Source organism: Rhododendron vialii, chromosome 10a (assembly GCF_030253575.1).
Source record: "Rhododendron vialii isolate Sample 1 chromosome 10a, ASM3025357v1".
Taxonomy (NCBI): Eukaryota; Viridiplantae; Streptophyta; class Magnoliopsida; order Ericales; family Ericaceae; genus Rhododendron; species Rhododendron vialii.
Window position 1 is genome coordinate 10,034,257 of NC_080566.1, and position 27,973 is coordinate 10,062,229.

The 27,973-nt window shown below is 39.8% G+C and overlaps 2 protein-coding genes across 2 annotated transcripts; one reads left to right on the plus strand and one right to left on the minus strand.

Annotated features, from left to right (window-relative positions):
• Window positions 1-4,911: 4,911 nt before the first annotated feature.
• LOC131303319 (probable beta-D-xylosidase 6) lies at window positions 4,912-12,343 on the minus strand. The gene is made up of 6 exons (XM_058330126.1): window positions 10,320-12,343; window positions 8,434-8,600; window positions 8,230-8,327; window positions 7,794-8,141; window positions 6,654-7,073; window positions 4,912-5,634 (listed from the first exon to the last, which is right to left on the minus strand). Exons 1-6 carry the CDS (start codon window positions 11,082-11,084, stop codon window positions 5,036-5,038), a joined length of 2,397 nt encoding a protein of 798 aa, XP_058186109.1. The 5' UTR covers window positions 11,085-12,343; the 3' UTR covers window positions 4,912-5,035.
• Window positions 12,344-13,764: 1,421 nt separating this feature from the next.
• On the plus strand, window positions 13,765-15,048 carry LOC131302865 (uncharacterized). The gene has a single exon (XM_058329658.1). It carries the CDS (start codon window positions 13,765-13,767, stop codon window positions 15,046-15,048), a length of 1,284 nt encoding a protein of 427 aa, XP_058185641.1.
• Window positions 15,049-27,973: the final 12,925 nt, after the last annotated feature.

Sequence of the window (27,973 nt, forward strand, 5' to 3'; positions counted from 1 at the left end):
CTTCCTATTCCGCATAACCTATCCGATATCTCGACTTCACCATAGACATAATAATTCAAGCTTAAAAGAAAACAAGAATATCTTTATAGCATCGTACCCATACAACCAAACATTCCTCTCATAGATTCATTCCGATATCCCATCATTCATTTGCAAATCACTATTGCAACCAACATCACATGATGTGAGCGAACGCTCTTATCGGGCCATTCATAGAGTCCCGTTACTCGTCACAAGTACCCTTCTCACTGGTGGAGCTAACTCAAGTCACACAGCATAGATCACCGTACCACCTTCCCGTAATATACTTTACAACTTAGCCATTTATCTCAATCACAAGTGATCTACGAGTCAAGAACACTTCAATACGATAGGGTGGATCTTCAAGCATTTAAGGTGTATTGCAAGGTTTTTGCGGGGAGCGAGAGTGAGAGAAAGAAATCGGCTGGAAGTGGGAGAGAGAGAGAGGCGTGGAGAGTAAAAGAGATAGAGGGAGAAAAGAGAATTTTGATTATCTATATACACACCTCTACATATATATACTCATACATAAATCAATTACCCTTGTACCCCAAAATTCCAATCCTTACACAAAGAACCCTCAAACACATTCTACACATTATTATTCACATAATTTGCAACTCAAGTATTTATTAAAAATCAAAATTGTTAAAATTTAATACGGGTCCCTACAAGGTAGATTACTCTAGCGTAGGGTGTCACTCCTAAGTCATGACTACTTACAAGCCCATTTTAATTGTAGGTCAGTTTTAGAAATTTCATTGAGGGAAAGGAAATATTGGCCCTTCATTTTATTTTATTTTTAAAAGAAAACTAACCAAATATACAACCTACACTGGGCATATTCCAGGAGAAAAACAAAACGAAAAAAGAAAAGCAAAAAGGGATTGTCTCTACGGCAAACCTAAGCCAAACATTTATGTGAAGAAGTAATAGATAACGCTACCGGATGTTTTCGATCCATCAAAGAAGAGGGAAAGGAAACACTGGACAAAGGCATCACATGTGAAGAAGTGTAATAAAACTAAGATGTGAGTGACCCACATGTTAGCCACTTGCCACTGGCCCTTCATTGTCCTGTCCCTCCTCTAGTGGGCGCCAGCTGGTTAAATGATAGTTTTGTTCCTAATTCATGTTTTTGAAAAAGAAAACTCTATGAAAAATGTAGAGATGTACTTATGCTGTAATTAATTGGTTTTAAGCTACTGTGAGTGCCATAGGCATTTGAAGGGGCTGACCTTGACCTTGAATCAAATTTAAAGTCGTAAACTCCTAGGCATGGACCTAGACCTTGGGGCACAACCGGAAGTCCGTTTTCTAGAACTTGTCACTTTCTTTTTCTATATACTATTTTGACTTCTCACCATTCTAGGCATGGACCTAGTAAGATTCTAGAGATTGCGATCTTGAGCTATGTTTTTCGTTCTCACGAAGAGAGAGATACGAGGCCGTGGCTGCGCGGGGGGTTTGTTCAGATCAAAAAAAGAAGAAGATACTCAAGATAGGGTTTGTTGGTCTCCTGGGAGCTGGAAGGTAAAATGGACAGCATGGATTAAAATATTATAAGGTTAGCTGGACGTTGGGATTAAAAGTATAAACCTTTTAATAGCGTCGGTTTGGTTCGGATTTCTTGAAAATCGAAACCGATTCGAACTTCAATTTTTTCTAAAAAATAAAATTGAACTGAACTAAAACCAAAACCAACCAACTAAAAAATACTCGATCAGTTCGGTTTTTCAGTTAAAATTTTCATTCCTAATCAGGGAGAGGAAGAGAGTTATTGAGAAACGTCCAAAGAGAAAAATAGGTTTCTCAAATATGGGAACCAAACAAAGCAAACGTTTTTTAACCTTCAACTTTTTAAGTTTTGCATTGTATCACATGTAAACTATTCCTTCCGTCCCTAAATAAATGTCTGCTGCGCAAACATAAGCCTTTAAAATGATGCATTTTTTTCATTAAAAAATTCAAAAAAAAATTTCCACAACTTAAAAGAGCTCATTGATATTTATTGATTTGTGAAAAAAAATTGATTCTTTTTACAAAAAAAAATGCATCTTTTTAAAGGCCTAAAAGTTTACGTGCTAGACATTTATTTAGGGACAGAGAGAGTATTAAATTTTAAGTGTTCGTTGCCGCTTGTTTTGTGGATCATATTGACCATCTATTTTTTCATAACAAATGCTATTTGATCAAGTAGTTAATGATATCCAATCAGCAAGTGGAGTTATAGCCAAGTGGTAAGAACCATGTACTCTCCTGAATTTGATAGATTACAACTAACAAAGCTGACAACAAAACAAATGAGTGCTTGGCGGATGGCAGCGAGGCATAAGCCGCCCGCCGGAAAGCGGAAAACGAATATCCCACGGACCTAGATCTTAGGCTTTGATACCATGTGACAGATATCTGTTCGGCTTCTGGACTGTTCGGCATTCTTATGTTTTATTCAGCAACGTTTGCATCTTCTCCTCCTCCCACCCATTCTATCTTCTCTCACATCACACAACAGCCATCTGTTCACTGCGGCATGCTCAGCGCAATCTGTTATCAGCAGCACTTACAGGTTTTCTGCAGAGTTTGGTACTGTTCGACATAGTTGCGGCTCTGTTTGGGACGCTGAGAAAAAAAAGAAGATATTGATCGATTTAATTTTTTCATAAAGATCTAATTAATGAACTCAATAGACTAGTTTAGACCTGGGTAGGTTCAACCACGGTCAGAGGAGATCCATAAAATTGACGTAATGGGGCACTTTCCAATCATTATCTTGAAAGAAAAAAAAAAAAATCCAAGTGTAGAGAGTATCAACAAATAATACGAAAGTTAGAAAATTTTGTCACCATGCATTAAGAATTACTTCATTCGTTCCAAAATATTTGTTTGGTTTGCAAAACGAAAACTTAAAATAAAAGTACATTTCTTTCAATAAAAATTCAAATTATTTACAACAATTTACTTGATATCAATGAGTTCTTTTAATGTATAAAAATGTTTGAAGTTTTTTTGACAAGAATTTGTTACTTTTAAATCCTTTTTATACGGATCGGACAAACATTATAGGATAGAGGGAGTATAATGCACTTTTTTACAAAAAAAAAAAAATTGAAACACAAGCTCGAAAATCAAACATTCTCCACAGAAAGTGTACGATAAAATTTGGGCTAGAGATTTTTTATTTTATTTTTATAGTTTAAATAAAATCACTCAGAAGTGAATTAAGAAACGAGAATAATTAAGTAATTTTTCAAATGAATAAAAATAAACAATGGAATGTACGGATACTTTTCTTTCGTTTAATTATGGAGTATGAAGTTTCCACCACCGCAATTTGTGGGCTCCATTGTGAATTTTTTACATTAATCTGAACCGTTCATCATATAGGACTCACAAAGTAATATATTCATGCAAAAAAATTAGCTTAATCAAATATCGATAGATATATCAAAAATAAAATTGAATTTTAGTTCTCCATGACTTCTAATTTATGAACTAAAATTCAATTTTTGATACGCCTATCGATTTTCAATCAAGCTATTTTTTCACGTTGATATACTATAGTGCGGGTCCTACAAGATGAACGATTCAAATCTCTACAACGAACGCTCGATAGAGCCCACAATAGGTGGTGAAAATCGTGGGTTTTCCACCTAAGTTGGAAAGAATTTGCCTCATTCCAGAAACCTTCTTAAAAAATAAGCAGCTTAGTTCACATTTTCAAACTAAAAAATAATGTAAATGAAAAATATTTTTTTAATTTTTTTTGCATCGTATAAAATATCTCATCGAGATCTTTCAAATAAGATCCATAATACATATTTTTAGATTTCAATAAACATATAATTTTTGAGCTTGAAATTGTCTTTCTTAAAAAATAAGGACCTTTTTTAAGTTCTGGAAGGGAGCCTTAATCTCGTTTTCTTTTATCCGTTCATAGATTGATTGCTAAAATGCCTCTTTTACTCTTCTTGATCAATAATTCTAGGACCACACCCATTTTACACACCCAAATGGGTGTGGTCCTAGAACTACTCTTTCTTGATGGGGGTAACTTTCAAATCAAAGCAAGATAACAAAAGATATCAGACCATATTTCCGGGAAGAAAGGTGAAAAAAGAAGAATAATCGAACAGCACATAAACTTGTATTAGAAAAATTTTCATCCGTCATTTTTAAGTAAATTTTCATCCGTCATTTTTTAAGTATCCAGCTTCGTAACTCCAAGTTTCTATTAAGGAAATCATTGCACATTTCACATCAACTTTTACATTCATTTTTCATACTTATCCTCTATGAAGACATCATCATAACATCATTACACTTTTACTCACTAATTTTTCAAAATGGAATATACTTTCAGGGGGAAAATGAAAAATGTACCAACTTTTAATCACAAACCAAACCAAACCAAACTGAGCCTTATGTCCCAATCACTTGGGATCGGCTACATGAAATATTTTCCTCCATTGAGCTCTATCAAGGGCCACTTGTTCACACAAACCCATTATACTAATATATTTGCATACCGCAACATCTAATGTTAATTTAGATCTACCCCTCCCGTAGCATTGCTACCTAAAGTTATCCTATCTGTTTTCTTAACTATTGTATCTCCTAGTCTACGGTAGATATGACCAAACCACCTTAGCCTATTTTCCCTCAACTTCTCCTCTATAGGTGCTACACCTACCATCTCACGAACCGCATCATTTCTAATCCTGTCTCGTCTAATCTTACCACACATCCACCTCAACTTTTATTAACTTCACAAAATGGACACTTATTAAAGAACGGTCAAAATGGAATAATGGACTCTAAAAAAGAGACGGAAGGAGTAGTAAGTTAACAACCAAAGCTATCTAGTCATCTTGGAATGGAAGAGGGAAAAAATGGTTCAACTGTTACAACAACATTTACCTTCGTAGTCGAATTATTATAAATCTTCCATGGACTAGAAGACTAATGTTACATTGAAAATTCAAGCAATTGCTTGAATTGGATTAAATCTCCTTTATTATTTCTCAATAGATACAATATGCTGTAAATCCAACATCATCAGAGTATGATCGCCCAGCGGCAACACTCTTTTTCCAAGCTCATTTACAATGGTGAGATGTTTACAAGGATCCACCGCGATTCTCGTTTCGGTAGACCCATAAGAAACAGTGTGAACGCGATCAAACCCAATCAGTTGTCTTTCCGGAGCACCTTTGAAAAGCTTCGGCGCTTTAGAAAACAACATCACGACGTGGCTTCCGTCCATGTCGCCATTGTTGACAATTGACAGGTGCACGTGGAATATCAACGAATTGCAGAACTCCACGTCATCGATTCGAATATAGTTGAGCTCTTCATATCCTTTTTCTAGTGACATGTTGTTTTCGGATATAGCCTTGATAGTTCCCAATAAGCTCAGTTTGCTTGGAGCTGACAAGAGGTTGTAAGTGTAATTTGTGTAGCTTAAGCCTTGTCCAAATCCATAAATTGTAGGTCCAGTGTAGAATCTGTAAGTTCTTCCTGGGTAACCTCGAGAAGGATTAGCTCGCATGTTCATGTCGCTCATTGGTACGCTGGTGAACGACTCGGGATACCAGGTCACCGGCAGCCTTCCACCTGTTTTTTTTTATACAGAAAGTACATTAATTTTATGGCTTTAATATTAACAATGTGATCTGGACATTGTAAAATAATGTACTATAACATAAAACCACCACCTTTATTTTACACAGATGAACAAATTTACTTGTTACATTGTCAAATAAAGTCCATCCAGATCGTGCAAGGATGTGTCTGGAACATTGATATGTGGAGTGATTTATGGACAAAAATGAAAGGTGGAGTAACTTTTGAGAATATAATCAAGCGATGAAGTTAGAATTATTCACTTCGATTTCAATCCTTTTCCTTTCTGCGTAATCCCTCCACAAATTCATGATCCAGACACAGCCTTAGGGCATGTTTTATGCCAGGATTATACTCCAGAATCCATGGTAGAAGGAAACATGTGATCCTAGTCCTACATGTTTCCCAGGATTATGTAGTCCTACCTTTGTCGCGTGGGACTATACATGACACTGGATAGATGGGGGAGTGTTTGATCACTTAAGATCCCATGCAAGGATTATACAATATCTTGGGGTCAGGGGTGATATTAGTTAATCTGGACCTTCGGGATTATTGTCCTCTTCATCCAATGGTCAAAAATGATTCTCCACTCTTTATTACATATTTTATCCCACCCACATCAAATATAATACAACTAATCCTGTGCTACATTCCAATCGGAGCTATGATCCTGGGGTCTCATGTATCCCCTTTATCCTCAGCATTAATCCCATATTTCTCAATTCTTCTAAAAATAATCCGGTGGTAATCAATCCTGCCCGGAAGGTTCCAATTAATAATCTAAGACAAAGCTTTATCAGCAAGTGGAGTACTTTTTATTGACTACAACCAGACAGGGCTAACTTGCCTCTGTACTGCCTATGATGGTGGATCTATGCCAATCTGGCAAAATAGTTTTAGCCGTTTTATCAGGGAAGGATAGTAAGATGATTTCTTTTTCATGCATAGTTGGTAACTTAGTTACCTTCTAGTTCTTGCTAACAAATTCAAAACTACTTTATACCAACCTGGATTGTAATCTCCAAAGATGACCTCTGCAAGCGCCTTTCCACCAGCCTCTCCAGGGTACCCAATCCAAAGAATACTCGCGATTCGAGGGTCCCCCTTAGCAAATGAGACGTCTATGGGCCCACCACCAGTGAGAACTAAAACCAACGGTTTTTTGGTCACAGCAGCAAGGGTGGTAACAAGAGCTGTTTGAAAACCGGGCATGAGGAGACTGTAGCGGTCACGCTCTTCAGCTTCTTGCGTCAAATCCAGGCCAGCTACTATGATGACAAAATCGGCTTCTTTAGCAATAGAAACAGCCTCTGTAAATCCAGCATTAGAAGTGCAAGGTACACCATCAAGGCAGCCAGCCGCGTATGATGTTTTCTTTGAATATGCTGAAAATGCATAAAAAATGCTCTTTGGGCTGCACGGAACTCCTAAAATCAAGAAACCAGAAACTTCACCAGCAAAGCATCAAATTGGTTCTCTAATATGAACCAATAAAATGAAAGAGAATCAGAAGCTAATAATAATGACATATTTAAGCAAACCATATAGAGTGTGTTTGGAACTTGACGAAAGCAAGAGAAATGAAAGGGAACTCATAATTTTCCCTCCTTTCCTTTTTGCCCTCTAGCTTGAGGGGAACCAAAAATAAACTCTAGGACAAACAAGTAGAAAGTTATCTTCCTTTTACACTCTTTCTTGTTCATAGTTTAAGTTGCCTTAATCATTTTTCCTTTAAAATCAAGCAAGGGAAAGTTGTTTTGCTTCTATTCTCCTTTCTTTTTCTTTACAGTATGAAACAAAGAAAAAGCTACTTTCAGCTAAAAGAAAGTTCATAATTCAAGGTTTTTCACAAGTTTCTATCCTACTTACTTTCTCTTCCACAAGCTCCAAACACAGCCTTACACGAAAAGAACTCTGAAGGTTGAAGAGTTTGGAGGGGGAATTTCGCCACTTCTTCACTACACATGTTTGTGATACCGCCTAGTAACTAATTCACTAGCAGTTTGGATGGAAGACTGAGTAATAAGCTTCCAATCGTAGACTAATTAGTCTGAGATAGTTTCCACAAGCGCACTAGGACTACATGCAAGAGAAGATATTTAGATGAGCCTATAAAGTGCAGATTGTACATGAAAAAATAAACAAACCTGAGTAGCCACCACCCAACGCAGTTGTGTTTGCCATTGGGCCAATAATAGCTAAGGAAGAAACACTATGCTTGTTCAAAGGCAGAAACTTCTTATCGTTCTTCAGAAGCACAATGCCCTGCCGTGCTGCTTCAAGCGCCAATTTCTTATGCTTCGGAGTGCAAACATCTTGAGGTCCTAACGTCCCAAACTGCCCCTTTATAGGATCTCCATCAAAAAGTCCAAGACGAATTTGAACTGACAACAAATTTAAAAGAGCTCTATCAATGTCTTCTTCTTGCAGCTTCCCCTGGTTTATTGCAGATTGAACATGCCGAATCACATATGATCCACAGTTAATATCCATCCCTACAAAAGGATAAAAGTTCTATCAAGTCTTTAGTAAGTTTTACAGTTGCCCAATTGAAGATGCAACAGAGTTAACTGACTAGAAAACCTGCTTTGAAAGCAACAGCCACAGCATCTTCAGGAGTTTTCGTGTAATTTTGATATTCAAATATGGTGGCCACGGCATCACAGTCAGAGGTGATATATCTGTAATTGTGCCATCAAGAGGATCACATATGAGTCTAATCGTTACTCTCACTTGATGTACTGTCTTTTTAATTTTCAATAAATAACAAGGTTCTGAACATATCACCCTTTGAACCCCCAATCGTCTCGAGCTTGTTTCAAGAGATCTCCTCGTGCACACGCTGGTACCCCATTCACCGCATTGTATGAACACATTAGGCAGCTTGCTTTACCTTGTTGTATACAACTCCTAAATGGTGGCTGATATGTATCCTGCATATCCTGCTCCGTAACCTGAAGATACATATATAGAAATCAATAGGCTTCAAATACAACTGCACAAGGAAGGACCTTAAGACACTAAGCATCCATTTTAACCCTTTCTTTTGTTCTGATCAGCGACAAAGCATACATTGGATCCACTTGTTGGCCGTTTGAGCATCTGGTCACATCAAGTTAGATTCCTATTTCCAATCTCTCATAGTAGCTCCAAACTAATTGAATTATTGACATTACAGTGGTTTCTGCATTCCATTAATCTTTGTGTAAATCACTAAGCTAAATTTGGGCTTATAGTCTGCATGAACATTTTGGGTTTTCCTAACATGTTGAAACTTACTGCAGTGACAGTGATCCTGTGTTACGTTAGATGTCAAATTGGAGTCTGGAATGTACACTTGGTAACTATGAAAATTATCATCATGGTTTTGTAAGTTACATCGCTGGTCGCTACCTATCGCAAGCATAGTTCACTGTCCAATGTTATAGAGAAATTAAACCAAAATAAAAGTTCAACAACATAGAATAACCACAACTGAAGGCAAATGATGTTTCTCACCCAGAAAAAAAGTGCTCCTAGAATTTGTGTTATCACCTTGTATTCTGGCATTTTATTTTTCTTTGGCAGAAGTAGAGCACAAATATTGATTTGGATCTCTAGGCCTGCCTTCTCTGATGCCTTTCGGGTTTCATTTGGGAACATGGTTCTGCAACAAAACGTCCTTTTAGCTCCTCTTTTCTTGGAGTTAAAGGGGGGCCACTGTTTCAGTGATATTCTGAGAGCCATTAATTTGTGCATATATTGTCAAAGATTAGGTCTATTCCCAATCCTCCTCCGCCCATACCCCTAATGATTGGGTACAAGATTGTGGTAGAAGTAGAGCAAAAAGTTTCTTGCTTTCCAAACAGAAACTACCTCTTTCTTTCACCTGGCATGTGTATTTACAGAACTGGACTCCTAGTATGAAAGCAATAATAGGACCTACCACTACGTAGGAGACAAACGGAAGGTGAAGACATCCAAATGAAATCTGCTGATAGTAGAAAGCACAGTAGTGCTACTCTCCCTCCAGTTGTTTGCCCGAATATGAGCTCCAGAATCTGACTATGTGTTCAAGCAGAGTCTAGCAGACTACATATTCAGTGTTTGGTTAATATTTTCACAGTCTGAATTATGGTAAGTTCACGCTATTGACTAATTTCCTCTAACTAAATGGTAGTATTTTGATAATTTTAGTGTAACCAAGTGGTAATTTGGCATTAGTGTGGAGACAAAAAATATTGCATGAACCCACCCTTAAACATGCACAAACCGCGGAATATCAATATACAATTAAATGGAGAGTGTGATATCATTAATCTCCTCCTCCTCCTCCTCTTCTTCTTCTTCTTCTTCTTGAACATGAGCTATCATTAATTCAAGTTCTATGGGATCACTTATCCTATAGGATTATATGTACTACTATTTATCTTGTTAAACAAACAGGTCCAATAAAGGTGTAGTATAGGGATAGGAAAGTGAAATGATTGTGGCACTACTTTTTTTTTTTGTCTTTTTACTCATAAAATTACTATATTACCCTTATCCCTTTGATTCATTATTATTATTTTTAATTTGAAAGGCAATTTTATACTTTCACGTGAGTAAAGAAAGAAAAGAGAGTGTCAATGGATAGGAGAGAACGTTAAAATCATTTTCCATAGGAAATAGTCAAAGAAACATCATATACTCACCACAGCATTGAAGTTATACCTAGTGAAACCCCCCCAATTCTCCAAATCATAAGCAGTGTAATGCTTGCAACAAGCAGACAACATCATCCCATCCCCACCACCACCACCACCACCACTACCCATCAACACTCTCTTCCCCCCGACACCACCCCTCCTCCGCTCCCCAGCCTCCTGAAACCCCTCCACAAAATCCACCGCATATGTCGCCGCCACCGCCGGGTCCTCCCCCGGCGTCTCCTGCCCCCTCCCCCACCTTGGATCCCTAAACACATTAATATTCGGCGCCCAAAAAGTCAACCCGGCCTGCCCCACGTTATACATGGCCCGACCCTCCACCGCGATCGCCGCGGCCACCGACCTCCATAGGCTCCTGTTGAAGGCCGCGGCGGTGACGATGACCTGCGGGAAGATGGTGGCGGAGGGGATCGGGCCGGAGGAGAAGGTGACGCCGGGACCGTTGCCGTTGATGCCGTGGAGGGCCTCGGACCACCAGTAGTAGGCGGGGATGCCGAGGCGGGGGACGGCGGAGGCGTTGGTGCCGAGCTGGAGGAGCTTCTCGGGGAGGGTGAGGAGAGAGAGTAGGGTCTGGGCGCGGAGTGGGGTGGGGAGGGAGGCGTTGCAGAAGGGATAGGAGTTGTGGTGCGGCGGGGCGCAGGGGAAGAGTGGGTGTGGGTTTGATGTGATTGGTTGGGAAGTGGAGGTGGTGAGGATTGGGAGGAGGGAGAAGAGGAAGAATTTGAAGTTGCGGAGCCAGTGTGCAGACATCTGAATATGATCTGGTGGGTTTTGATTTCTTGATTTCTCACACGTTAGTGTGCTGCTTTTGATAAAATCTCAGTGGGAGAATCAAAATAAATAGGCTGCGGAAAAATTATTTACCTTCTACATAGTGTTTAAAGGGGTGTTTTTACTGCAAAAAATTACAAAAAATTTAATGTTTATCATTTTGTTTTTACTAACAAAAATTTCTAAATATTTTACCATTTCGTTTGCACTAACAAAAAAATGTCAACAAAAATTTTTTTTTTTGCTACAGTAACCCTACTCACAAACTCATCAACAACTTATTTACTATCGAAAACAACTTGATATTTCACAAAAACTTATTCACTATTGAAAACACCTAACAACTTCTCAACCACAAATAAAAATCTATAAAATTTTTGCTACGGAAACACCCCCAAAGTCTTGAGGAATCCGAAAATTGTTTTGAACTTGAACCAATATGCTTCACTAACACAAACTCCCACTAATTGATTTTGGAGAACAATGGATAGGATTTTCAATCTAATCTACATAAATATTTTTACATTTGTAATTTGATGATAATTATAGACCTTTATATAGATAGATCGGGACCTTTTTTCAATATACACAACTCTTCATACTTCATTTCATCAAAGACGTAACAAGGCACATATTCATAAATAGTTACAACCTTACACATGATTGGTCACTAAATTTATTCATGGATAGTCATCATATCTATTCATGAATAGTCACCAAATCTTTTTATGAATAATTATCAATTATTTAGATAATATTTTATTTAAATTTAATACTCATACTTTAGTTATAAAATATAAATACTATAAAATATATAATTATGATTGATGTGACATGAGCCACATAAATAAATTCCAACGACTTTTCCATAGCGATTGTGAATATGAGACTGGTGGTTCAAAAAGTGGTTAGGATTGACTATTAAGGGTAGAGTTAAAAGTGTGCTTGGAGCTTTTCAAAGACGAGAAGGGAAAATGATTGGATTGAGCATCTATAAATATTGGATTGAACTGATTTTTTCGCGGGAGACTTTGAAAAAATACTTTATATTTTGTGAATGGCTCAGATCGTTTGTATGAAACCTATAATGGGCCCCACAAAAAAATTTGTACGCAATCTGTGTTGATTTTGTCTGTGTCTAATAGACTTATTGATTAAAAAATGGCAAGCTCGTGAATCTCGGTACATATTGCGTGAAATCAACAACAATATTTAGTCTGTTCAAAAAAAAAGAAAAGTAAAAACCAACAATATTTAGTTTAAAAAATGGTAAGATTGTGAAACGTGGTACATTTACTTAAAAAAAACATGTACACCAAGATAGGTAAATAGACTGATAAGTATAATATACCTAAAGAGCTCAGCACTACCAGGCCTACGGACCTGGGGAGTACGAGCTCCCTTCTCTCCGAGCTCTTGTAAAGGACCTACGAGGAACAAAGCAATAACCTTCCAGGCCCGTCCTACGGTCGAAGCTGGGAGGTAAGTCCTAGGACCAGCTTCGACTCCTAGCTCCCTCGAGAAGCTTAACCTCTACGGAATCATACGAAAGGTATACTTGTTTAGATAAAGATGCCACGACTGGAAGAAGGAATCCAAAAGGATAAGAGAAGGATGAACCCAAAGGGTCAAAGATAAGCACAACCATGATTAAAGATAAGAGTCCTAGCCCTAACAGAAATCACATGGATTACTAGCTAAGATAGGACTCCACACTCCACAAGGAGGAAATCCGAAATCTACAAAGTATAGTCCAACAAGGACTCAAACTCCGAGAGTAAATGCCTATAAATACGACGGTAGAACACCATATTCGGTACGTACACAACTCTAACACAGAGAAATTTCATTAATTGACGAGAAAGTTCCTACTGACTTAGGCATTGGAGGGTGGTTGGCACGCCACCATACCGGTGACATAAGTTATCTTCTTGTTTTACAGGTTCGGATCGGAGCTATCAACAAAGTTGCTTCATCAGTTGGCGCCGTCTGTGGGAATCGTATTTTTCCTTACGGTGAACGGCTTTGCACGGTAGAGACCCGATCAAGTAGAACAACAATGGCTTCAAACCCCGAACAAACGGGTATCGACGACGCTGCACAAGCCGCTGCTGCGGCAAGAACTACTGTTGCTGCCAAGGCTGCTAAGGCAGCCGAAGTTGCCAAGGCAGCCAAAGCTGCCAAGGCAGCCGCCGCCACCGAAAAGGCTGCAAAAGTAGCAGAGGCGGCTAAGGCCGCTGCGATGAATTTATCGAAAGGTAATCAGATCACCCCAGAAGCATTTGCCCATATGCAAGAACAAATAAAGACCTTAACTCAAGGGTTACAGACCGCGAGGCTAGAAAACGCAAATTTACGGAAACAAATCTCCGAGTCAAGTATCCCTAAATTGCAAAATAGTCACCGTAATGACGATGAAGATATGGAGGAAGGCGAATCTAGCGAAAAGGAAAGCCAAAATCAAAGAAAGTATGGCAATCCACCCCTAGAGAAGTCGCCTCAAGAGCAAGGGATGATATTCAAGATGCAAAACCAGATTGAAGGGTTAATGAAACATGTTAAAGCGTAAACCCCTGCCACGGTAGAGGAATTGGTGCAAAATACAGATTCACCCTTCACACCTGAAGTTATGAGACGCCCTCTTCCGAGAAAGTTTAAGATGCCCCAATTGGAGACGTTCAATGGTTCCACGGGCCCATTGGATCATCTTGAAACATATAAATCCTTGATGCACTTACAAGCAGTGCCCGACGAGGTAATGTGCCGAGCATTCCCAGTTACCCTCAAAGGAAGTGCTCGAGCATGGTTCAATAAGCTCCCGCCGGGAAGTATACGTAACTTTAAAGAACTTAGCACAAGCTTTGTAAGTTACTTCATTGCTGGTCAACGCTACGGCAAACCCGCAACGCATCTCCTGACAGTAAAACAAGGGAAATGGGAATCATTAAGAGAATACACCACAAGGTTTAATAAGGAGGTGGTCCAAATAGATGAAGCTGACGACAACGTGAGCATAACCGCCTATATTGCTGGATTGTATTCAGGGCAATTTCTATATCTTGTGTCCCAAGAACCACCAAAAACCATGGCAGAGCTCATGCTCAGAGCTCAAAAGCATATGAACGCAGAAGAGGCTGTCTATGCCAGGCGTGCACGTGATGGTTTTGATCCCCAAGCAGGGCCGTCACAGATTGGCGAATTCTCCCTAACAGACAAAAGAAGGCGAGAAGCTGTCCGCAAATCAGGGGGAGAACCTAGAAATAAAAAGGTGGACTCAAGGTTATCCCCCAAAAGAGGGACAACCGGAGGACCTCCCCAAGGAAAATACAAACAGTTTACCCCACTCATAGCTACGGCAGAGCAGATCCTTAGCAATCTACAAGACGATCCAGACCTCAAGTGGCCAGGAAAGTTGAGGTCTGATCCTAGTCGGAGAGCTAAGGATAAATACTGCAGGTTCCACAGGGACCACGGACATAATACAGATGATTGCATCGACTTGAAACAGCAGATTGAGGATTTAATTCAAAGAGGGAGACTTCAGCGTTTTGTAACAAAGAAACACCAGAAGCAACCCAGAAAGGAAGATGTAAACAAAGGGCGAGCAGATGAAGCTCCATCTCGCTCCAGACCCATTGGGGAGATCAATGTCATTCATGGAGGATTTGCCGGAGGTGGAGAGTCCAGCCATGCAAGAAAGGCCCATCTGAGAAAATTGCGAACAGAGGAATATTTGGAGATCAACACGATTGACCGGCCAAACAAAATCCAGAAAAAAGAGGAGATACACATCATTTTCTCAGAAGAAGACCTCAAAGGGATTCAGACTCCCCATGATGATCCTTTAGTCATAACCATTGTCATAGCAAATTACCTTACACGAAGAGTATTGATCGATAGCGGAAGCTTAGCTGATATACTCTACCTTTATGCATATGACTAGCTAAAGGTAGGACGAGAAAGGCTAAGGCCTATGGTGTCACCACTGGTTGGATTTGCAGGTACACCTGTTTATCCAGCTGGTCAGATAGCACTACCAATTACTATGGGAGAGGAGAAAAATCAGATTACACGTATGATTGACTTCATAGTAGTCGACTGTCCCTCAGCATATAATGCAATTTTAGGAAGAACTACTTTGAACAAGATTGGGGCAATAATCTCCACTTACCATTTGATGTTAAAATTCCCAGCTTCAGAAGGAGTGGCCTGTGTCAGAGGAGATCAGAAAGCAGCAAGGGAATGCTATGTTACCTCACTCAAAGGAGCTAATATCACCATGAATATAGAGAGTCTCGACACTCGAGATGAAGAGAAACTCCAACATGGAGAGCCTGTGGAAGAGCTTATTGAAGAACTCCTGGAGCCACAGCAATCAGGGAAGACGGTGAGGATTGGAACAGGATTAAATATGATTGCAAAATCAGAGTTGTTGCAATTCTTAAGAAAGAATAAAGACGTTTTTGCGTGGTCCCATGAAGACATCCCCAGAATTGACCCAAGGGTCATATCTCACAAATTGAATGTCGACCCCATTGTGCGCCCAGTCAAGCAAAAGAAAAGAGCCACAGCTCCAGAATGAAGTGAGGCAGCAGCCACGGAGGTAGATAAACTCATTCAGGTAGAATCCATCCGGGAAGTTCTTTACCCTGATTGGTTGGCCAACGTGGTCATGGTGAAGAAAGCTAATGGCAAATGGAGAATGTGTGTAGACTTCACCGACCTCAACAAAGCATGTCCAAAGGATAGCTTTCCCCTCCCCAGAATTGACTCCTTAGTAGATTCCACTGCCGGACATGAGCTTCTTAGCTTCATGGATGCATTTTCAGGGTATAATCAAATCCAAATGCACGAAGGAGATTAAGAAAAAACTTCATTTATCACCGATAGGGGATTATATTGCTACAAAGTAATGCCCTTCGGTCTTAAAAATGCAGGGGCGACATACCAGAGGTTGGTCAACAGGATGTTTAAGCAGCAAATCGGACGCAATGTAGAGGTATATGTGGATGACATGTTGGTTAAAAGTGCTAAGGCACATAACCATGTCGATAATCTAGAAGAAACCTTCCAAGTTCTCAGAAAATACCAAATGAAGCTCAACTCAACAAAATGTGCTTTTGGAATCTCATCAGGAAAGTTCTTAGGTTTCATGGTGTCTCAAAGAGGGATCGAAGCAAATCCAGAAAAGATTCAGGCTATACTCACCATGCGTTCACCACAGAACATAAAGGAGGTCCAAAAGCTCACAGGAAGAGTCGTAGCTTTGAGCAAGTTTATTTCAAGGGCAACTGACAAATGCCAAACATTCTTCAAAGTTTTGAAAAAGGCCTTTGAATGGACAACCACGGAGGAACTGGCTTTCATCCAATTGAAGGAGTATCTGGCGTCACCACCACTCTTGGGAAGGACTTAGGATGGGGAGAATCTATTCCTGTATCTAGCTGTTTCCCCTCACGCTGTTAGCACGGTTTTGGTTCGGGACGAGCAGGGAACTTAACTCCCAGTATATTATACTAGCAGGGCATTAAGAGGAGCTGAGTTAAGATACCCCAGAGCTGAAAAAATAGCCTTTGCAATGATAATAGCTGCCAGAAGGCTACGGCCATATTTCCAAGCTCACCCAATCAAAGTGTTGACAAACCAACCGCTTCGAAGGATTCTCCACTCACAGGAGACGTCAGGCCGACTAATTCAATGGTTAATAGAGCTTGGTGAATTTGACATAGAATATAAACCTCGAATTGCCATAAAGGCACAGGTACTGGTAGATTTCCTTGCAGAATACACATATCCAGAGCCGAAGGAGCTCAGCAGAGAAGAACCCAAACCTTGGGTCCTTCAGGTCGATGGATCAACAACTAAAGATGCCAGCGGGGCAGGCTTAATTCTAACATCCCCGAAAGGACAACGCCTTAGCTACGTGCTTAGGTTTGAGTTCAAAACAACCAACAATGAAGCCGAATACGAAGCCCTAGTGGTTGGATTGGAATTGGCAAATGCCGTTGGAGCTAGGCATATTCTAGCCAAAAGCGATTCACAACTAGTTGTGGGACAAGTCCTTGGGGAGTACACTGTCAAGGAGGGGATCATGCAAAAGTATGTGGATAAAGTAAAGGCTCAAGTTGCAAAATTGCAAAGCTTCAATATTGTCAGTATCCCAAGGGAGGAAAACAATGAAGCAGATTATTTGGCAAAATTGGCCACGGCTAAGGAGGATGCTATTCCACGGAATACGCCTGTAAGATACTTAGAGTTACCAAGTATACTAAGTATCGCCTCCTCAGATACACAAGTTCAAACCATCAATTACAGTGATTCATGGACTGGACCCATAGTTGACTATATAGCTAACGGGACGCTACCTGAGGATAAAATCAAAGCTAGACAGCTCAAGATCAGAGCTGCAAAGTACTTGATGATAAGTGACGTGCTATATAGAAGAAGTTTTTCATTACCTTACCTGAGGTGCCTCACCACAACGGAGTCTTTGAAAGCAATGGAAGAGGTCCACCAAGGAATATGTGGAGATCATCAAAGTGGCCGCATGTTAGCTTACAAACTCCTCAGGATAGGGTACTATCGGCCCAGCATGCAAAAGGATTGTAATTCTATGGTGCAAAAATGTGAAAGATGTCAACGCTTTGCAAATATCATTCATGGATCACCTACAGTTCTAACCCCAATGAGAGGACCTTGGCCATTTGCCCAATGGGGGTTGGACCTGATTGGCCCACTTCCGATGGCTGCGGGCCAAGTCCAGTATGCTATAATAGCTGTGGATTACTTCACAAAATGGGTTGAAGCTAAGGCACTCGCCACAATCACAGCGGAGGTTACCATTAATTTCTTATGGAAATTAATTATTAGCCGTTTTGGATGGCCACGAGTAATCGTTACAGATCGGGGAAAACAATTTGACAATGCTCAGTTTAAAGCATATTGTATATTCAAAGGAATACATGTGCATTATGCCTCAAAAGCTCACCCAAAAGCTAATGGGCAGGTCGAAGTTACAAATCGAACCATTAAAAAAGGGATTAAGAAGAGGCTACGAGAGGCCAAAGGAACCTGGCCAGATGAACTTTATAATGTGCTATGGGCATATCGAACCACACCCCGAACAGCAACTGGAGAAACACCATATTCTCTTACGTTCGGGGCAGAAGCAGTAGTCCCCGTTGAAGTGGAACTCCTCAACTACAGGACTGCAAGCATCGACCACCAAGAAAACCAACAGGATCTTAGGGCTGAGCTAGATCTCTTGGAAGAAACAAGGGAAGCAGCAATGGCCAAAATCGCCGTTTATCAGCAGAGGATGGTTAAATACCATGAAGCGCATGTTAGACCAAGAAGTTTTCGTACTGGTGATCTAGTTCTACGGAAAGTAGATCCTACTGGGAAAAAGGTGGGCAAACTCGGCCCAAATTGGGAAGGCCCTTATCAGGTCCTGCACCATGTCAAAGCTGGTGCATACAGGCTTGCAACCCTAAGGGGAAAAGAACTACCAAACTCGTGGAACGTGGAGCATCTCAAAAAGTACTACAAGTAGGTGCTTGTAATGGGATTATATTTTTTGCTTTCTAGTTTCGGTTCCGTTTTTAGGAGACTTTCAGTTTTTAAGTATAAGCTTTAGTAGAAAAATGTTTTAGGACCATGTGTTTTATTTACGATTCTGTGAGGCCAATAAAATTCCCACGAGGGACAGTTATTTACTTCTTCTCCTAAACGCATGATCAAAAAAGAAAAGCAGAAAGCAGAAAAATAAAATCAAAATTTTATTAATAAATCCACACCCTAAAGGATGTGGACAACATTTTTACATAAAACTTTATGGGTAAACCCACAAAGTTACAGCCTAAACACTATCTCCCTCCCTTGGAGGGGAGGGAACAGGAGGGGCTGGCTGCCCTCGAAAAGCTGCCAACTGGTCCCAGTTGGCTATCAACATCATGCGGACCGTCTTCTCCATGACAGAGATAGACTCTGCCATGGCCTCCACCTTGGAGGACAGCCCCTCAATGGCTGCCTTCAGATCTTTGAGTTCTTGACACAAGGATTGCTCTTCGTTCGCCATTATCAGATGAGAACTGCTTATGAAGTGAAATTGAACTTCTGGCATTCGGCAGTATTTATAGCAAAATATAGGCGGATTACTAACCGCTTGCTAAACCAATTAGCACAATCGTAATTAAATCTATGGGTACAACCGCCGCTCTAAAACTGCCTAGAGTAATGGGAAGTTACACATCCGATTACCTCGGGTAAACAAAACGACGCAACAAATATTAAAATCCCAAGAGCCCATCTAATATCTTAGACGTAGCACAGCTATGCAAAATAATGAGCTCAGGAAAAATATCCAAGCTCTTAGACGTAGCACAGCTATGCAAAATGATGAGCTCAGGAAAAATATCCAATCTCTTAGACGGAGCACAGCTATGCAAAATGATGAGCTCAGGAAAAATATCCAAGCTCTTAGACGCAGCACAGCTATGCAAAATGATGAGCTCAGGAAAAATATCCAAGCTCTTAGACGTAGCACAGCTATGCAAAATGATGAGCTCAGGAAAAATATCCAAGCTCTTAGACGTAGCACACCTGTGCAAAATGCAAAATGATGAGCTCAGGAAAAATATCCAAGCTCTTGATGTAGCATAGCTATACATTCTACAAAACTACAATGAGTACCCACGGGGAAAACTAATAAGTATATCCATTGTTTGGACGCAAACGATGAATACACTTAGGAGAGTACAACATAGTACACAGCAAACAGTTGGAATTAAATTCAAAAAGGGGGCAAAAAACTGCAAAAGCAGTAGGTAAAAACCATACAGATTTACCATAAAAACACAGAATGAAAGTATTCTTCCATTTTGTCTACGTCAGCCTTCTAAACAGACTCATCTCCAGGATCATCACCAGCAGCTATCAAGTTATAGAGTTAAGACCAAAACTAATGGCCACTCCAAAAGAAACACAGTCAAAATACGAAAGTATTAAAAAGTATTTAGTTACAAACCCAGACGAATTTAAGAAGTTTCAAAGGCAAGATTATCAAACAGCCTTTCCATCATCAGATGATGGACCAGGAAGAGTTGTTGTAGGGACTGGAGATTCAAGGGGAATGCAGGGACTGGAGATTCGAGGGGAAGAAAAACTTTCTCTGGAGTCTGTAGAAGGGATACAATTGCTGAGCTGGGAATGGATGTATCTTTTGACGCTGCATCATCGCCATCCTCTTCCTCCTTACGTCCCCCATCAAAGCTTGAGGGCGCTTCTTCATCATCAACTTCAAATTTTGAAAAATCCAAATTCGGAAAAGCTAAAGCCGCCCGACTCCTCATAGCTTCAAATCCGTCAAAATACTGTTGGGTTATATCCTGACGATATTCAGGGGACTGCAGGAAAAGTTCAATGGCCTCCCTTCGAGCATTCTTTACCTTCTCAAGCATCCCTTGACTCATAGTCCGGTATTTCTCCATCTCCACGTCCCATTCAGAAATCTTCTGCTCCAGACTTTGAGCAGCTGCCACGGCAGTATCTCTCTCTACCTCCAGCTCTTTCTTCAACTTCAAAGCAATGTCCCTCTCAGTGGTAGCCTTTTGAAGCTCAGCAGTCATTGAGGCACCTTGTTTCACAAGCTTAAAATTGGCTTCCGTAAGGGTAACAACCTGTTTGCCCAGACTATGGCTTTGAGAAGTGAGATACCGACCACGGGCTGCAGCCTACAAGAATAGGCAAAAAGTCAGAAAGGAAAAAATAACAAATCGAAAAGTGATAAAGTCAGAGCATACCATGGCTAATTCAACCAACATTTGCTCCCCAACTTCTTGAAGAGACATATCCCCCATCAATTCTTCATCTGTTGTATAGAGCAACTCAGAAGCAAGCTTAAGGGCTTCTTGACGGTCCCCCAAAACAGAAGGACCAGCAGAGACCTTCGACTTCTTTGAAGGAGGAATGCTTCCCATAACAGTACCCTTTGCTTTTCTCTTTAAATTCTCAACATTTTGCTCGACTGACAACTCAAAAGCAGGAGTGATAAATAGGTCAGCATCTAAGAAACTTTCAACATTCAGCGAGAGCTTTTCCTTTTTGGAGCCACAGCTCCAGATGACTGCTTGACCCTCTCAGCTTTTAATTGGGCCAGTAAGGCTTTGTCCATCTTAGGTGCCATCTCTTTACCTTCACCTTCTTCTTCTAAAAAAGAAAAGAAGTGAAAAGCAATATGAAAATCAGCTAGAGACATGGCAGCAAGCCAAAACAGAAACTACCTCTAGAAAGTGCTAAAGCCTCACGAGTAGTCTTTGGACCCAGCAGATACGTGGCCAACGACTCTGAAGTCACAAGCAATTCCCAACTATGAACTGAGTAGCCCCTAGCTTGTTGTAGCTCTGCTTCTTGGGAAGAGCTCAACGGAAATGGGACTCTAGCTGCCAAAATTGGAAGTAAATCAGTAATATGTGGGTTAAATTATTTAGACAACAAATTGCAGAAAAGCATTGGCTTACAATTTGTAGTGGGAATTCCCCATATACTGGGAATCCGAGGAGTACATGTTCCAATCTCCCAATTGGGAAGCTCCCAACCATCACCACCAACAAAAAAGAATTTATCTTTCCAATTTTCACTCACAGTAGGAAGATCTGTGACTAGCTCCCCTCCACCAGGCCTCTTCGCAAAATAAAACCACCCAGAACCTCCAGGGGCTTCTTTAACAGAAAACTGGTTCAAGAAAGGTCCTTTTGACAAAGAAATCTGCCCATCAGACATTGCTCCCCACAGCGCGGCACAACCTATTAATAGGCGCCAAGAATTGGGGACAATCTGGCCAGGAGCCAAACCAAGAAAACTCAAAATATCTCTCACAACTGTAGGCAAGGGCAGACGTAAGCCCCCTTCTAAAGAACCAACATAAAGGCAAGTCCCACTCTCAACAAAAGAACAGGCTCGCTCTAACCTAGAGGGCTTGCTAAGTGAAACGGATTCTGGAATAGAATATCTAACTCTGAGAGCAGCCAACTCTTCATTTGTGATGGTAGAAGGAATGTTAGAGGCAGAAAAAGCGGGAATCCTACGAGAACCCCTTGATACAGAAGCAGGGGGCGATGAGTGTCTAACACCGCTAGACTGACCCACATCAGGCGAAGCCCTAATACTACTACGACGATGCATCGAGACTTCTTCTTCTATGGTCGACTCTTCAGCGTTAAGAATCGACGAAAAATTAATGAAACCTTCCGCCATTAAGGTCCCAACAGCGAATCGTGGGTACAAAGAAGCAGATAGGTAAAAGAGTTCACGGAAAACCCTGTTCTGAAGAACAAGAGAGTAGGGTGCAAAATCCTCTATAATGGGAGAATGCAAATTGATACAGGAAAAACCAATCAACCTAGCACAGATAAATCCCCCAGGAATGACCTGCGTCGAGTTCGTAATCTCTATACAAGAAAGAGGATCCAGCGCAAAAACAAAGAGAGAACAGTAAAGAAAGAGGAAGCGTACCTACGAAGGATGAGCTCTAACGCGATGACAGAGAAGAACGACGAAAGAAAATCTCACACTGAAACCGCTTGAGAAGTTTTGAAAGCCTCTTTGTACTAAAAGAGATGATCAAAGAAGGGGGAAACCTAAAAGATCAGCTCTAGTCCCGAAAATGGTTTCTAAATCTTCGTCGTACACCTCATAAAATCAAAATACTAAGAGATCTTGACACCTGTCCCATGATAAGACCTGCGTGTTTAAAACTCTCTGAAGAGTAGCCAAAAAGCAGTAACCGCCATTTGAGCTTTTCCAATGTTCCCAACCTCTGAAAGCGAATCTAGAGCTTAGGAACAGGGGAGTACCTGATAAGTATAATATACCTAAAGAGCTCAGCACTACCAGGCCTACGGACCTGGAGAGTACGAGCTCCCTTCTCTCCGAGCTCTTGTAAAGGACCTACGAGGAACAGAGCAATAACCTTCCAGGTCCGTCCTACGGTCGAAGCTGGGAGGTAAGTCCTAGGACCAACTCCGACTCCTAGCTCCCTCGAGAAGCTTAACCTCTACGGAATCATACGAAAGGTAAACTTGTTTAGATAAAGATGCCACGACTGGAAGAAGGAATCCAAAGGGATAAGAGAAGGATGAACCCAAAGGGTCAAAGATAAGCACAACCATGATTAAAGATAAGAGTCCTAGCCCTGACAGGAATCACATGGATTACTAGCTAAGATAGGACTCCACACTCCACAAGGAGGAAATCCGAAATCTACAAAGTATAGTCCAACAAGGACTCAAACTCCGAGAGTAAATGCCTATAAATACGACGGTAGAACACCATATTCGGTACGTACACAACTCTAACATAGAGAAATTCCATTAATTGACGAGAAAGTTCCTACTGACTTAGGCATCGGAGGGTGGTTGGCACGCCACCATACCGGTGACATAAGTTATCTTCTTGTTTTACAGGTTCGGATCGGAGCTATCAACAAAGTTGCTTCATCATAGACATTTTTAGGTACTTTGGAGAGGAAAATACAAAAAGTTGCTCTGCACCGGCCTCTGTTGTACTTTTCCTTTTGTCACTTGATCTCACTAATCTTGAATTTAACTTAAATTTGAGAGTTTTGTTCTTATTTGAATTTTTTTCGCAATTATCAGTTTTGCGTCAAATTTTTGTGGGTTATTGATTCGTCTTGACGAGAAGAATCGGAAAAGCAAACTTTTGGCACTTTTATCTAAGTATTTTGAAAAATAACTACTTTTTAGCGCAAAATTCTCAAAATACTTGGGTAAAAGTAAAAAAAAAAATTTATTTTTCCGATTCCTCTCGTAGAGACGAATCAATAACCTACAAAAATTTGGCGCAAAACTAACAAATGCGAAAAAAATTCAAATAAAGGCAATTTCTAAATTTAAATTAAGTTTAAATTAAGTTCAAGAGAATGAGGCTTAAGGATACCTATGCACTGTTAACTATGTATTCTTTATTTTATTATTTTTTCCTTCAACGTCACACACTCTCTCCTCTCCTATTCCTCCGGTTTTCCTTCTTTCTCTCTTTGCTTTATAATAATTTAATAGATAGAGAGGATTACAGAGAGATTGGTGTGGTGGCAGGACTATCTATGAATGGAACATAGATAACCTTTAAGCATACCGGTGAATCCAACTGCAATCTCTGAGCCTTTAAGAAGCCTACTTAAAGGCTCAGAGATTGCAATATCCATCTCTGCAAGAGGCTAATTTCGCCTCACCATCATCACCCTCAATGGCGGAGGTCGTTCAAACTGAAGAAATCTTCAGAACCTCAGAAATGACTGAGACAATTATGATCCTGGAATCTCAGGATGAATAATTCAAAGATGATCCTTGGGAAATTAGGTCCCGATACATGGATATAATGGGATATCCAGTTCCTGAAGGAAAATATCGTTTTTGCTATGAGCAAATGTTAATTCAGACAGGATCAGTGGAATTTAGCCACACCTTCGAAAAAGTGGATCAAAAGAATGGTCCTATCAGTTATAGCAAAGCCATAATAAAGATGGTTATTCCAGTTCACAGATGGGGAATTCACCCACAAAAGTCAAGAATTTTGACTATGAAAAATGAGCATGGAACATCCACAGTCCAATATAATTATTGGGATTATATTGAGGCTTGGACCAAAGCTTTTTATTATCAAAATCCCAAGAAAAAGCATTCTTGGTTTTTTAAAATATGTCCAAAATCTGTTGGACAAAATGAATTTCCAAATTGGTTTATATCTTGGTGGAACAAATTTGGGCCACATCCGGATTATCTTCCGCAAGAATTACAAGAGGAGATAGAGTCCTTTATGAAATTTCAGTCTCAATTATGGGGACCAATTATTCCAAAAGGGAAAATTATTTCTTCAAGCAATAGCATCTTGCGGAATCCCATGGATTTGGAGATGGGATATCCAAGTTGCCAAAGACAATTTTGGCTTCCCAATACTGGAACGATTTTATCAGCACAAATGGTGGAAAGGGCTTCAAATTGAGGAGCAGCTGTCAATAATAAAATTGAAAAATCAGGAGCTAGCCAAGCAGGTTCAGCAGAGGGAAAAACCCTCAATCAAAAATCCATTTTTGGAAATTTCGGCTCAAATAAGAACCAAAAATCCATCCCTAACTGATGAGGAAATTGTTATTAAGACAATGGATTATATGAAGGACCAATTTTTACAATCGGTAAATCAAGCTTCAGATGATGCATCTATGACATCAGCCACCAGTAATGAAGCTGATAATAATCCTTTTGCTTGTCTCGCTGGTGAATCTCAAGACCCCTATGAAGAAGATCAGCATGAGCCCACATTGGGTGACTTTTGGGATAGCATGGTTGAAATTGTAACCACCCAAACTCGGAAAGGAAAAGAAAAGCGGGATCAATAATGGATGCCTTAGCCTCAAATCAAAGGAAACTCAATTATTGATGGGATCAATAATGGATGCCTTAGCTTCAAATCAAAGGAAACTCAATTATTGATGGTACTCAACAATAGAGTACATTTTAATTTTCGGTGAAAGGCTCAATAATGGAGTGTTTTCAAAGTTACTCAATAAAAGGGTAAGTATCAGTTTTAGGTGGAAAGGTTGTGCGTCATTTATTTCCACAGTTGTACAGTTGTATTGTAATAATTTCTTTTCCTGTAGAGTCCTCTATATAAAGGACACGTCTGCTTTTATCTAGGCAGGTTTTGGTTTGCCCTTCTCTCTTCCTGTAAAAACCAAGCACTCTATCTCTCTCTCTCTGTAATATTTGCAGTCTCTTTCCCCTTAATAAAAAGGTTAGTTCTTGTTCGATCCTCTGTATTGTTTTCATTTCAGTACATATTTGGTATCAGAGCCATATGGCTTAATTTTAGGTGTTGGTGCAAACATAAGCCATGATATCATGATGAAGCCTTTACTTCAAATAAAATGTTTTTGTAATCATTTTGTGAAAACTTAAATGTAAGATAACATTCAAGGTAGTGGGACGTCACCCAAGTCGCGTTCGGATTTGTCCGGCCATGAGGACCCGGGAAGGGTGATTTGGCCTATTGCTCCAGTAAATCGTTGACAGACGTGCTATCAGGAATGTTCCCTTTCATTTAAAAAAAAAAAAAGGGCTGGATTATGTTATAATGGAATATGTAAGCACTAACACACCCATCTCAATATGAGAAGGCTATTTCGTTCTGATAATGATAGAATTAAAAATTTTGAATTAATAGAATATGCTAATGTGCAAGAACAATTAAATCACTGGACAATTCCTCCGGTTCGTCATTCTGTTATATACAGACATGGAATGTTTGAATTGAAAAGTAGCATGGCAATTAAAACTGTTGAAAGAACAGAAAGCCTGGAATTGAATGATAAGATAATTAATCTTATGGATCGCACTGATCTGCTTGCACACATGCAAAATTATAGGTATGTTCATATAGGTTTAGGGCAAATCGCCCTTAAACTTTTAACATTACTAGGAATGGACACCTGTTTACAAGTCACTTTGCGTGATAGAAGGTGTAATAATTGGAGATCCTCAATTATTGGGGCAATTGAGACCAGCTTAAGTCATGGTCCTGTTTATTTTAATGCTTTCCCTGATTTATCTCTATCTCTTACTGATAGAAATATAGGAGAAGCTTTGAATTGTAGAATCCAGACTAGAGGTTATGATTTCTTGCCTGGATCCGAAGTTATTGCTGTAATTTATAGAATTTATTATAAAGTTATGAATACTATGAATCCCAGGGTACGAATGATGCGCCCTACAGATAGAACTGTTTTAATAGAATCTAATATGTTGACATCAAATGTTGCAACAAATAGGTTGATTAATTGGGAAGAAATTACCTTCCCTGATAGTTGGACTATGCCTAATGCGGTTCCTCCTAGACCCATTAGTAATACAATTGAACAAATAGTTCAAGATAATGATGGCACGGTTTTCTTAAATTTTAGAAATTCTCAGGCCAGTAGCTATACGAGAAGTTTGAGTTCTCGTAATAATCAAACTCCCTATAGAGTTAGCATACCAACTACTAGTCGACATTCGACATCAGAAATTCTAGAATCACATCATCCGGTAGAAGATGAGAATTTAATTGGGATAAGATTGTCCCAAAACCAAATACCTCATGGAGTTTATACTCACCAGAATAACACAGTAGAATCACCTACTGCTAGTGAGATGGCGTTCAGTCTTAATAATGATAATAGGGGCTGAACTTAGGAAGGAAATTAATGCAGAATTTCAACTCCCAAAATATCAAGAGTTTAGGAGTTGGTATTTCAATAAATATAATTCTGGTCAATTACAAAAATTCAAGAATGAATTTTATGATTGCCTTGAAAGCCAACAAAAAATTATACCTTTCACTCAATGGTTTTATGGAAGGCATTGGCTTGAATGTGATAGATCCATAAATGTTATACAGGATTATCATAGGAATTGGAGGTCTATGACGGGAACTGTGATTCGCGCAGTTCATCCTCCAACTATACCTTTGTCTATTGAGGGCAATTCTGAGTCTGATCAACCTTTGGAAACTGCTGCTTTTGTCAGACCTACAAGCACAGATCCAAATGGTAAAGTTTATAAGCAGAATAATCATACTAATGCTTGTCTTAATACCATTGGAGACCAATTGGTCAGAATAGAAGAGCAGATAGCTCAAACTAGAGAAGATATTATACTGATAAGTCCTAAGACCGGAAACAAGGAGGATGAGATTTCACCATCTAATATCCGGCCACCATTACCAATAACTGGGTTTAATCTCACAAACCCTAATAAAAATTCTGATTTACTTAAAGAATTACAAATGAGATTTAAGGGATTAACCCTTAATGCTAT

Excerpts from the sequence above, each read along its gene's own strand:
- LOC131303319 (XM_058330126.1), bottom strand. The coding sequence starts at position 11,084 with ATGTCTGCACACTGGCTCCGCAACTTCAAATTCTTCCTCTTCTCCCTC. Across the intron at positions 8,601-10,319 it reads GGTATAACTTCAATGCTGTG|GTTACGGAGCAGGATATGCA; the intron begins GTGAGTATATGA and ends ATGTATCTTCAG. Across the intron at positions 8,328-8,433 it reads GACGATTGGGGGTTCAAAGG|ATATATCACCTCTGACTGTG; the intron begins GTGATATGTTCA and ends GCACAATTACAG.
- LOC131302865 (XM_058329658.1), top strand. The coding sequence starts at position 13,765 with ATGCCCCAATTGGAGACGTTCAATGGTTCCACGGGCCCATTGGATCAT.